Source organism: Chenopodium quinoa, unplaced genomic scaffold (assembly GCF_001683475.1).
Source record: "Chenopodium quinoa cultivar QQ74 unplaced genomic scaffold, ASM168347v1, whole genome shotgun sequence".
Taxonomy (NCBI): domain Eukaryota; kingdom Viridiplantae; phylum Streptophyta; class Magnoliopsida; order Caryophyllales; family Amaranthaceae; genus Chenopodium; species Chenopodium quinoa.
In genome coordinates, this window is record NW_018745523.1 from 4,237,956 (window position 1) to 4,251,059 (window position 13,104).

The 13,104-nt window shown below is 33.0% G+C and overlaps 1 protein-coding gene across 2 annotated transcripts; it reads right to left on the reverse strand.

Moving 5' to 3' along the window:
* Nucleotides 1-1,004: 1,004 nt before the first annotated feature.
* On the reverse strand, nt 1,005-10,711 carry LOC110715379. Of its 2 annotated transcripts, XM_021893954.1 has the most exons (4): nt 10,078-10,711; nt 4,560-5,814; nt 4,217-4,414; nt 1,005-1,605 (listed from the first exon to the last, which is right to left on the reverse strand). In XM_021893954.1, the coding sequence occupies exons 2-4, from the start codon at nt 4,716-4,718 to the stop codon at nt 1,414-1,416; spliced, it is 549 nt and encodes a 182-aa protein (XP_021749646.1). In that variant the 5' UTR covers nt 4,719-5,814; nt 10,078-10,711; the 3' UTR covers nt 1,005-1,413. The 2 variants fall into 2 exon arrangements, with proteins under 2 accessions (XP_021749646.1, XP_021749645.1); XM_021893953.1 differs by lacking the exon at nt 10,078-10,711 and having other exon boundaries at nt 4,560-7,913.
* Nucleotides 10,712-13,104: the final 2,393 nt, after the last annotated feature.

The window sequence follows — 13,104 nt, forward strand, 5'->3', positions numbered from 1 at the left end:
TATAGTGTTTGTTTTTTTGATATTTGAAATTATCAAAATGCTAATATTTTCATATTTTATTTCTTTTATTTTAATATATTGTTATATATATACTCATATTACCAATATGTTACACAATATGTTTCAAGAATGACAAATAATGTCTAATAAAGTCTTATAAGTGTTAGTAAGGTTTAATAAAGTCAAATAAGTGAAAATAAGTGTTAATAAGGTGTAATAAGTTCAGATAAGGGTTGATAAGTTCAGATAAGTTCAATTAAGTTCAAATAAGTAAAAATCAGATGAATAGAACACACCCTAATAATTTTTTATTTTTTATTTTTATTTTTTTTTTTTTTTTTTTTTTTTTTTGCAATTCAGGTGTTACTAAAGAGAATTTCCTTTAATCTTTCTCTTTCCTTCTTTTTCTTTCTATGGTTGGAAGACCTTTTTCAACACTTCCATGACCTCTAAGTTATTAATTCAACCACAATGAAAATGATGAAGCTAACTAACGTGTGAATACTACTTAGTCAAAGATATTAAGATATTTTGTAACATCCTGTATTTTCAAACCACTTTTTTTTTTTTTTTTTTTTTTTTTTTTTGTGCATTTCAACCAATTAACTCTGAGTTTAATCATTTCAACTACGTTGACTATTTTTGACGAAATATAAAACTTTTTAAATAAATGTTTCATGTACTCACTAAATGGGACATGGAATATATCATTGAAAGATCCAAATGTCTCACAGACCTTGTTAAAGGAATGTATGAATTGTTTTTAATGCAAATGTACTCACAATACATTGTTGCTCTTCAGCAACTGAACCTTAACAAATAACTGACAAGTTCAATCGAGAGATGCTAAAACTGAGTCAAAATCATCTTGTGAATGTGACTGAGTCAAAAATCAGTGAGACATTGCACCCCTGATGTTCCTGCAAATTATTAGCATCTTGTTTAAGGGAAGGGTCGTTGGGTTGCTTGCAACACATCTGCATATCATTTCAGACCAAAAAGTGAATAGTTTGAAACTTTCTCAGCTTCTCTGCATGATTCTAAATATGATACAGTTTCAACAACATTTAAGAATTCGGACAGTTGGCTGTAAGTTCATGAGCCTTAAACAACAAATCCTTCATAAGCCCTACATCAAATAAAAAGATGGAATCGTCTAATGTCTACCCAACGTTCCAAAACAACAACAACAACAAAGCCTTAGTCGTTCCAAAAAAAAGGAAAAAATAAAAGAAATACTTGTTTAAGGAAACCTCATAAAGCCAAGGAAATACAAACACACCAATAGAAGTGAAGCTCATAATACATGATCTGAAACTTTGGTCCAAAATGCTTCCCATCTGATCCAACTATATCCAAGCATCTTCCCCATTTATATATTCAGGAAAATACGGGGGAAACCTAAGCCCAGCATTATCTTCGATACCATCCAGGCCTCACATTCTTGACAAAACATACCGTTTTCCCATCAACCCTCACCTTAGAAAAGAAAGTTGCTAGTTTTGTATCGTCTTCGTCTCCACTCCGATTCTCAAGGGATACTTCAGTAAGGGCATGCTTCCAGCAACCACAGTTCTTGCCTTCCACTGGTTTCTCGTATGTGAACTAAAAAATAAAAAGAGAAACAAGACCAAAATTATCATCTCATTCAAACCGTGCTCCACAACCCAATTCCCTATGTTTTTCTTACCAGCAAAACATGTTTAATCATTATAAGAATGAAAAGCATACAAATTACACAATAGATTTACACATTTGTTTGAATAAGATTAGATTCTATATATTTTATATATATGAGCCTTTGTGACACACTGACACATGAAAGGAGCAAGGGACATATATTAATTTAATAAGAAAAATCTCCTCCAGAAAGCCTTAAGCTTAAGTTGCTCACATAATTTTTAACATCACATTACAAAATCCTAGGGGTAAGGAGGCAAGAAGTCTAGCAACAAGATCAATGATATCATACGTCATACCTCACATTGAGGTACACAAACATATCCCAGAAAGCACATAGGGACATCATAAGCCAAAGAAAAAATTAGTAATAATAAGGGAATACTGAGACTAAAGTTTGCTATTTGTAACTCTGTATGTAAAGTAGGTTCCAGACTGGTCATCCAACCACAACTGTTGAAAAAAAATTATCATCCATCTTAAACTTACAATGGATGGTTACGATGCCATCCAGGTTTTCAAGCTGTCTTTAAACACAGCCTTAATTAAAAAGTGACCACAACAATCTGCATAAATAAGTACATACTAGATGTACTCGCCAAAGACATAACAATGTGAGAAGGTGTGGTGAAACAGTAGAATTCAATTTAACGACTAACACTAAATGAGTACCATGCAACTAAGGCCGAGGGCAATGTACCAACGAATTAGTGGAGCCCTAAGCAACTTAACTCCCACAGCCAAAGGCATGTAGCTTTCTTTCGTTATCCCCACTGTTTCTAGTTTTATATGCACACAAGAAAGCTTCATTTTCTCAGTCCTTGTCCTATGTACCGTCACAACTTAATCATAAAGCACATAGCTAAATATGTGATGACTGCTCTAGGTTAATGTACAACTAGAAAAATATCTATTTTTGAAGGAAAAATGATGGCTTGAGTTATTAAACAAAAATGTTTGAAATGTCCTGTACAGCCACATCTGAGATCCATAGGGGACTTCCATCTCGACTCTTAGACTCCCTAAAACATAGCAAAGAATAAACAATATGCTCAAATAAGCCTTAAACTATAAGTTTAATCACTGAACATCCTTCTTAAGGGCATGAAGCATGAACAAAGTAAAGAAATGTATGCATGAAGTTTATTATTTTATAGGAATATTTGTAAATTACCACCCAAACAGTAAACCTGTTTTGAAACTACCACCCGTTAATTTTTTATTTTATTTTTTTAAATTTTACCACCCCTTAAATTATAAAGTTACAAAATCCGGCGGGTTTTTCTTCTGTGGGCCCACCTCCATTTACGTTTTTCGCCGCATCACCACAAAACCTCTCTTCTCCATTTTCCTGCTACATTTTCTCTCTCCTCCTTCTTACCTGAAACCACCATGGGAGGCAGAGGAAGGATCCGCACTCAACGGAAATACTTCGAGCAAAGGGGAAAGAGGAAGGAACCCTTATTTCATAACAACCTCACATTTAATTGAAGTAGGAACCCTAATTTCAAAAAAAAAACCCCAATTCAATTAAAATTAGAACCCTAATTTAAGAAAACCCCCAATTCAACTGAAGCATGAACCCTAATTTCATAAAACCCCCAATTCTACCTATATATCCCAATTATAGTGGAATTTGATGAAGGAAATGTGAATTGAAGTTAGGAGTGCTGTTTTAAAGAGAAAAATTAGGGGGGGAATCAGTCAAAAGGGTCAAAATAGTGGTTAGTAGCCATTAGGTGAGGCCCACAGACGGAAAACCCACCAGAATTTTGAAAAGGTGAAAATATAAGTAATTTTTTAATTTAAGGGGTGGTAAAATAAAATTAAAAAAATTAACGGGTGGTAATTTCAAAACAGGTATACTATTTGGGTGGTAATTTACAAATTTTTTTGTTTTATATCCAGTAAAGGCAGTAAATTTAAATAAATTTCTTAAAACATATATGTGGGGCTCTAAGTAATTTAACCTACAGCAAGGAGACATATAGAAGAACAAATGTGAGCACAGCTCTGTGCAGTTCAATTAGATGAACAAATGCAAGTTAATTTTCTGTCATTATCTACTTTATCTTCTTAGCTAAATCATGAGTCTTGATATAGGCAGCAGGACATATGAATGATATTGCAGGTTTATTACAAGTAAAGAGTCATTAGTTAACCTCAAGTAACTGAAAAAACTTCAAATAAATAAGGTCATCTAGTTATATATTCTTATCAGAGTCACCACAACTTGTTTTCTGACTCGAAATGCCTAGGCAACAACAATAGCAATGCTGGACAGTCTCTGATTTTTACCAACTCTAATGTATATCTTAAACTGGATAATTGTTTGTGGTGGTCAGTTCCTTTTTACACTTCGAATTATTTAGCAATGTTACTGGAATACTACTACAGAAACATCTTTAAACATGAATTTTTACACAAAAATTCCAAGTTATGATGTAATAAATATAGGAATACAAGTCTATCAGGACAAACCACCTAAAATAAACAGAAATATGAGCAAATCTAAAATTTGGCAAGATACAAATACCTTAAGAAACTTGCAGTACGGATTAGAGTCGTTATTGATAGATAGAGACTCTAGGCATGGTGCAAGCCAAAGAAGAGCCTGAACAAGTTCGACTTGAGCATACTTAAGTAATGATGAATGAAGCTGCACCACCAAATTTTTGACTCCATGCAGGGGAGGGCAGGATTCCATCTTCACTGATCCAGGGATCAGAAATCCCTTGTTTTTAAAATATCATGGCAAACAAAACACCAAAAAAAAGGTAGAATTAGCTAATAGATAGCATGATAGAATTAAATTATAAACTTATCATGCAACAAAAAAAGAAATATAACATGAAAGGGAAGGAAAAACATTATTATACCTCTCCAGAACCAACAATAAGTTGTAACTTTTCACAGTGACGAAGCTTTGCAAGAAACTTGATGAAACGAACATACCAGTTGTCAACTCTGATGTTTGGTTGTACGTAAATGCTTGCTTCGGTTAACTTGAGAGCACAACCCTTGGATTTAATAGTCATAAGCTAACCATTCGAATAATGAAAGGAATTTAGATTAGGAGCATCAATTTCAACCATTTTAACGCGTCTACAGAAGGAAAACTCGACATGGACAAGATTTTGATTTGAAACAGAAACATGTTCTAACCCATTGCAGCGATATAATACCAATTTTTCAAGGACAAAGAGATTTTCAAGATCTGTTTAAAAACAGCATCACCCAATTGAGCACCATGTAATCTCAGTCGTCTCATCTTTGGACAGGCTAGCACCTTGATTGCACATGTCTGAGCATCAAAATCGCGATCATTCACATAGAAGAACTCCAACAGATTAGGAGCCTCAATCTCAATCAAATCAATTACATCAGCAGATGTCTCAAATTCCATAGTTACGAGCTTATTGAGACCAGAGACTACAAATCTTGTCAACCCACGACAACTTATGACATCCAAAACCTCGAGATTAGGACAAACAGCAGCTAGGCTTCCAATAACTCCATCATCCATATAAACATATTCAAGGTCTATCTCTCGTAAGGAAGGTAATTGAGCATCCACAAAACGAGACGAATTCAACTCACATTTTTGCAAGTGCAATTTTGTGATGAATTAGCACCAAATACAATCTTAGGCAAACAATATCTGGGTTTTTTCCGGGAACTAAAGTGCAATTTCAATACTTTAATACGACGCCTAACAACACATTCTAGCCAATGATCCAAGTGAGACTCCAACTCCAACCCGTAGTAAAAAACATAAAGATCAAGCTTCTTGAAATCCGAACTCGACTCAAGAGCCCGATCAAGAAACCCATAAAACGCCTCCCTCTCCCTAAGAATTGCCTCTCTCTTCACTCTAGCACCGTCATTCATACCTTTAGGCAATTTTTTAACCATAAGTGTCCTATGAAATTGAAATTTTAGTTGATATTCACTCAATTTTAATTTTGGAAGTTCAGTCCACAACCCCTGCCAACTGCTCGATAAAATGCTAGATCTAATAGCAGCATCAGCTGGCAAAAATGAAAGTATATGCCTTCTAATTGGTTTTGGCAAATCAGAAATTCTATCTAAATTCTTCTCCAAATCAACTCTCCTCTCCATGTTAATGTTCACCTAATGCAGAAATTAATACAAAAACATCAATGAAATTGCAAAATTAAAACTTTTTTGGATTCTCTAGTCAAAAGTTACCTAATAAAATACAGATTTTGTGAGAAAGTACCCAGTAAAAAAATTTAAAATAAAAAATAAAAAATGGTAAGAAATTACCAGAGATAAATATTGTAAAATACTACATATGGCCGGATTTCCACGTTGAACAAATTTTCATGCATTAACGGATTAACCCACCTCAAAACATCTCCTGAAACCACCTCTTTCATCCCATGAAATTGCCTCCATCACGCCGAAACCACCCTCCAACATCAAAATCACCCTCTCTTACCTCAAAAACCATCATCTCGAATCCCAATACCAACTAACTCAAAATATCCCCCAACAATCCCAAAAAAAGTCTTACTACAACCCTCATGGTGGTTTTAGGGGTGTTTTGAGGTGGGTTAATATAAGAAAATTAGATCAATGGTGGAAATCAAACCTGAGTTATTCCGTCTTTTACAACCTTTTATTACGTAACTTCTCACAAGATCATGATTTTATTAGGTAGTTTCTAACAAAAAAAATCCAATTTTTTAATCAAATTATATAGGGGAATCAAAATATTAACTCACTGATTGCAACTTTAACTCGGGAAATGAAGAAATTAGGATTTTTATTACCTGAAAAATGAGAATTTGAGGAAGATGGATGTAGAAGCCAAACCCTAAGCAAATAGGATTGCTAGATGTGTCTTTAAAAGTTGTAAATAAAATTGTTAATTGTACTTATAGTGATTTTATCATACTCATTTTATAGAAGATTTATTAAACACTACCTTAGCCAAAAAGATTCAAATTAGTGGCTTTATAAAACTGTTGATTGTATTAATTGAGGGCTTGTTTTATATCGTTTTTAGGTTTCTATTTTTTAGAAGAAAAAAAATCCAAAAACGGTAAACAAGAAAAAAAGTGTTTCCTCAAATAATACAATCTTCTATAAAATGAGCATGATAAAATCACTACTAATACAATTAGCAGTTTCATTTACAACTTTTAAAGACACATCTAGCAAGATCCATTAAATAAGATACAAGTATAATTGAGGAATTTTAATACTTTCTCAGTATTTTTCTAATGATTTTCATGAAAATTGTTTATTATTTACACAAACACATAACTTTAGGTTGTTTACCCCCTTTATGAATTTTTACAATAAATCTTGTATTAGCTGAACTTACGTTAATTTTATTGAAAAACGACAAGATTTATTCAACGATGATCGTAAGTTTGATAGAAAGATTCTTTTTTGATTTATTTTAGAAAAATTTACAAAAACCCATTTGTTGAAATTACCTCCCTAAGAAAAATTATTTTATAATACCAACAAAAAAAAATTTCACCATTTGACAAGAAATACGTTAAACCTAACATTTAAAAATAATTCTTCAAATTTCGTGCAAAAAAAATGCTCTTTAGAATTTCAGGGATCATTTTTGTCCAAAAGAACCGATTTAATGTCAAATTTACAAGAAATAATTGAAATTGCATCATTTTGCGTGCGGAAAAATAACTCAGTTTGCGTGAAACATGTAATATAAAGCATTCTCGATAATAATAGCATGTTTTGGGCATAAAAGTCGAATAAATTTATTCAAAACGTTACATTTAACGGTCTTTTTAACATAAAATGTCAAATAGTGAAGAAATCTATTTTTTCTAATACTCCCTCCGTCCCGTTATTAGAGTCCCCTTTCTAACATTGATTACTCACATAATAAATAATAAAAAAGAAAAGGGATTTAATAAAGAGACGGATGGAGTATTATATTTTTCTCATCTCATGGTCTCATGCACCCATACCACTATTACTTATTTTTCTATAAATTATTAAACTATATTTCTTTACAATTTTTTAATGCTCTCATCACCCTACTTACCTCTTATTTTATTTAAATCAATTAAATTGTAAAGTACTTCCTCCATTTTTTAATAATTGCAACAGGTTTGACTTTTACATTATGCATGTATTTCATTTTGACAGTTTATATTTTATAAATATAGTCATGTGTTGACTTGTTAGATTCGTCTCGACTTATACAATTTTAATATCAAATGTTTATAATTTTTACATGTCGGGAATTAAAGATATTAACGATTGAAAACATGCATTGGCAAGCGTGAAAAGAGAAGTGTTATAACTAGAGCTATCAAAAATTGACCCGACCCGAGAACCCGACCTGAAAATGATCTGAACCTGACTTATACCCGAACAATGGGGTGAAACTAGTGACCCGTAACCCGGCCTGAACCAACCTGATGTTAACCGACAACTGATTTGATCCAATACTTTATGACCTGAATCCGAACCCACACCCGACCCGATAGTAACCGTAATCCGACCTGACAACAATCCGAACTCGAACTAGTATCTGACCCTATTAGAACTTGAAAACGTTTATAACCCAACACAACCTGTTATTGAAGCGAGTCATGAAAAATTTAATAAAATTTTATATACCTTTTGTTCTTTATTATTTCGTTTATAGGTGTAATAAAATCTTGATATTGCTTGAACAAATTATGCAGAGCGTAATTAAATAAATTAACTTGACGACATCGAATTTATTCGAATTGATCTAACTTGAACCAAAATATCCAACTTTAAGATTATCCGACCAAACAATTATCTGAACCAATCTTAACCCGAACCCGAATGTACCATCTATTAACCCGACCAAACCCGACACTCAATACAACCCGAACCGGAAATTGAACCTGTTATGAATTTGACTCGAATCGAACCCGACCTATACTCGAAAGAATGAACGATCCGGAATAACCTGAATCGAAATTGACCTGACCGGAACCTGAACCTGATCTGAGGCTAGATTGACTCAACACAACCTGATCCTGATTTAATCCGAGACCTGATTCTACCTGACCCAAACCCGACTTGAATATCTGGATTGACAGCTCTAGTTATAACTATAAAGAAATATATGACAGTAAAAGTGTAACCCTTATTAAAATACAAAGGTGGTATCAATTTATACTTTCATAACACATTGTATTAGAGTTTTCAAACATTTACTAATTGATAATTAATTATATTAGTGTTTCAACTAATGCATTACTTATAAAAATTTTAATGAATAAAAATTATTTTAGTGAAATTATTTGCTTATTAAAACTTATTTTTACTAATTCTCAAATTTTTTTTTACTGAATATTATTATTGGAAAAATTGTCAAAAACTACATGCTAAATAGGGGTATTTGGAAACAACTATTCACTAAAAAAATTTATCAAAAAAAACTACCCCTAAATTTAAAAAGTTAAAGTAGCACTACCCATTTGCATTTTCTGAAGAGAAAGTCCGGCGTATGAGGCTCACTTTTTCAATTTTTCTTCTGAAAATTCCTAATTAAAGAAGTAAAAACAAGTAGGGTATGAAATTCACAGGTAATTCTTATCTTGTAATCCATTAATTATGAATTTTGATGTTAGGGTGTAACGATTTGAAAAATTAGGGTTCTTAGAAATTGGGGATAATTTGAAATTTGTTGAATTTATTGTTTTTAATTCAAATTGGTTATCTTAGGGTTACGAATTAAGGTCCAATTTGTCATTGCATCGTGTCTTTTCAGAGAATAAATGAAAAAGTGGGCTCATGCGCCGGAAATTATCGTCGGAAAATACAAATGGATAGTGCTACTCTAACTTTTTAAATTTAGTGTAGTTTTTTTATAAAATTTTTTAGTGGGTAGTTGTTTCCAAATACACCTATTAAGCGTGTAGTTCATGACAAATTTTCCATTATTGTTTAAAGGTGAAATGGGTGTAGCTTAAAGAAAACTAAATTATTTTTTGAACTTCAATCATCTATGTTTGAATAAAGAAATTGGAAAGAAAAGAAGGGGAGAGAGGTGAAGGAGAAGGGAGAGAAAGGTAGGGGGAGGGAACAAAGAGGAGTTTTCCTTATAAATCTCTCCATTATTAGAGGAATTAATTTCTTTTAAATTAATCCCTTTATTTCTCTTCCCTTCAATTTCCATCCTTTCATATTTGTTATCCAAATAAAAGATATCTTATCCCAAAGAAAAAATTAAGTTTAACAAATAATCTAATATTTATATAAAAATAATCTAATTCTAATAAAATAATATTAAATTTAACAAAGAAAAAATATACTAGGAGGAAAAATGGAAGAGACTATCTTACCATTTTTCCGACCTTTTAAAACCAAATTGACCTTTAACTTATTCCAAACCAATCTCACCTTTTATCATCACTTTTCTTTTAACGAACCTTGACCGGTTGGTGTTGCTGATTGCCCATGTCAAACAGCCAACTACTTCCCCGCCCCCACCCCAACGCCTCTCCTACTGCTTCCGGTGAGCCCTACCCCACCAACACCCATGTCTTCCACTTTCACCAAAACATCTATCACCGACGATCCACCATACATGCATCCACCGTCGCAACCCCATCACATTTACCATAATCCACCACCCCTCTTTCTCTAATTTTTTTTTTCTGCCTTGAATATATAATTTGATCTATGGCTATGTTCACCAAATTCAACCCCAAAAAAATTGTTGCGGCTTTGAATCTCTGATGTTTTTGGCTCTTTTTCTTTTCAATTGAGATTTGTAGGATATTGTTGCCGTTAATGGCGCGTTTGATTATGGTTAGATAGAGTAGTTTAACAGCCTGGCAACCTGCCATGGAAGAGGAAGGAGAAAAGGAAGGTCGGTGGTGTTGATGGCGGCAATTTTGGGTGTTAGCCATGAAATTGGGTGGGGAGGTGGGAGGATTGGGACTTGAGAATAAAGTAGGTTGCAAGTCATATTGCTAAACTCAAAAGAAGACGGTTTCAAAGGTTAAATTGTTTTACAGTAGAATAAACTAGTTTTTGGGCTTCTTTTTAAAAAAATAAAAATAAAAAAGCTTTTGGGCTTGTTCTAAACAGAAGCATAAGTTATTATTCTATATTAATTTATTCATAAAAATTTACAAATTTTTTAGGTTTTAATGTTATATTATTGTAATTAACCTACTTTGTTTTTAAGAATTTTTTATTTAACCAACCTTTTTAGAATTTTGTATTTTTGGGTTTTGATAAATAAAAGTACCAATGGATTAATTTGGACGAATCTCATGAAATCGGGAAAGAGCTCTAACCACTTGAGCTATTCCTCAGTCTCATTGGTTTGTGTTTTTAATACTACGGAGTAATAAAGTATAAATTAAAGGTAAAATGTTACAAAATATTAATGTATGCCCATTATAGCTTGTAATTATCTCTTTTATGACCACCTTAAGTATGGTCTTAATAGCATCCTTGTAACCCTCCTTTATCATTAGTTCACATTAACCCTCTCATGAATGGACTCTTCATTGTCCATATAGGTTACAATGTTCTATCATGTATATATATAGGTGACTCATGAAATGGATGAATATAGAGAATACAATTATCATCTACATCTCTCTCTAATCTTCTCCCTTTTCCCCTTATTTTATAATACGTTATCAGCACCATACTCTAAACGAAACTGTTACATTGATCACTCCGTAAGTATACTAGCCAAGAAAAAAGTCCAAAGGTATTATATGTTGCTAGGAACTGTTTCATATCTTGATCTGATGTCGTTGTTACATACCTTCTAAAGATTTCATCAATATTGGCTTCTAAATATACGTGTCTATATATGTCATTCATATCCTTCACCTTATACGCCTTCGGTTTTGTTTTTTTACAAGGTTGTATGTCAGGTTACAATATGCTTTTATGATTATTAGTTTATGATTATTAGATTTCTTGTGTATTAATTTTGCTTCTGACTTGTTCCTCACTATCAAATTATGTTATAATATACTACTCTAATTGTGGTTGTAATGTGCTTTTGTGCTTGTACGAATGAGCTTAGCCATGTTATTTTATTTGCATACATTTTTCCATTATGTTATGATATGTATATGTTTGATATTTTATGAGATCTAATTTTGCTTATTATTTTATATAGTGAAAAATGTCGAATTTTGCCAAACTTGAATTTGTGGCCCTTGATATTACTGGAAAGAACTATTTATCATGGGTGTTAGATGCTGAAATACACCTAGATGCTAAAGGCCTTGGTGAAACCATTAAAGAGGCTAATGAGGCAACACCTCAAGATAAAGCTAAAGCCATGATATTCCTTCGCAATCACCTCCATGAAGGACTCAAAAATGAATATTTAACTGTGAAATATCCACAAATCCTTTGGAGTAATTTAAAGGAAAGGTATGACCACCAAAAAACAGTGATACTCCATTCCGACCTCAGGAAAATGATGAAGAAATTCTTGGTCCTGAAGTACCATTTCTTAGTGCAATTGGAACACTAATGTATCTTGCAAGTCATACACGACCCGACATATCATTTTTAGTTAATCTATTAGCAAGGTTTAGTTCATGTCCAACTCGGAGGCATTGGAATGGGATCAAACATTTACTTCGTTATCTTCAAGGTACGAAGGATATGGGTTTATTTTTCCCAAAGTTGTCCAAAGAAAATTTGATTGGTTTTGCAGATGCAGGTTATTTATCTGATCCTCATAATGGTCGATCACAAACTGGATATGTGTTCACGTATGGTGGTACTGCCATTTCTTGGCGTTCCATGAAACAAACCATTGCAGCTACTTCTTCCAATCATTTTGAGATTTTAGCAATTCACGAGGCTAGTCGTGAATGTGTATGGTTAAGGTCGGTAATTCAACACATAAAAAAAGTTTGTGGTTTATCATCTGGGAAAGAGGCACCGACAACTCTATATGAGGATAATGCAGCTTGTATTGCTCAACTTAAGGAAGGATATATCAAAGGTGACAGAACAAAGCACATCTTACCCAAATTTTTCTTCACTCATGATCTTCAGAAGAATGGAGATATAAAAGTATTGCAGATTCGTTCGAGTGAAAATTTAGCAGACTTATTCACTAAGGCTCTTCCGACCGCAACATTTAAAAAGTTATTGCGCAGTCTCAAAGATGTTCAGTGATATAATAATGAGGGGGAGTAATTGCGCGCTGCACTCTTTTTCCCTTATCCATGGTTTTTTCCCACTGGGTTTTTCCTGGAAAAGTTTTTAATGAGGCAGCATATAAGCGCATTAAATCTCTCTTAGATAATGGGCATCCAAGGGGGAGTGTTACAAAATATTAATGTATGCCCATTATAGCTTGTAATTATCTCTTTTATGACCACCTTAAGTATGGTCTTAATAGCATCCTTGTAACCCTCCTTTGTCATTAGTTCA

Coding starts and splice junctions, on each gene's coding strand:
- LOC110715379 (XM_021893954.1), bottom strand. CDS start 4,718: ATGACTATTAAATCCAAGGGTTGTGCTCTCAAGTTAACCGAAGCAAGC. Junction 4,415..4,559: donor TTATTGTTGGTTCTGGAGAG/GTATAATAATGT, acceptor TTTAAAAACAAG/GGATTTCTGATCCCTGGATC. Junction 1,606..4,216: donor CGTACTGCAAGTTTCTTAAG/GTATTTGTATCT, acceptor TTTATTTTTTAG/TTCACATACGAGAAACCAGT.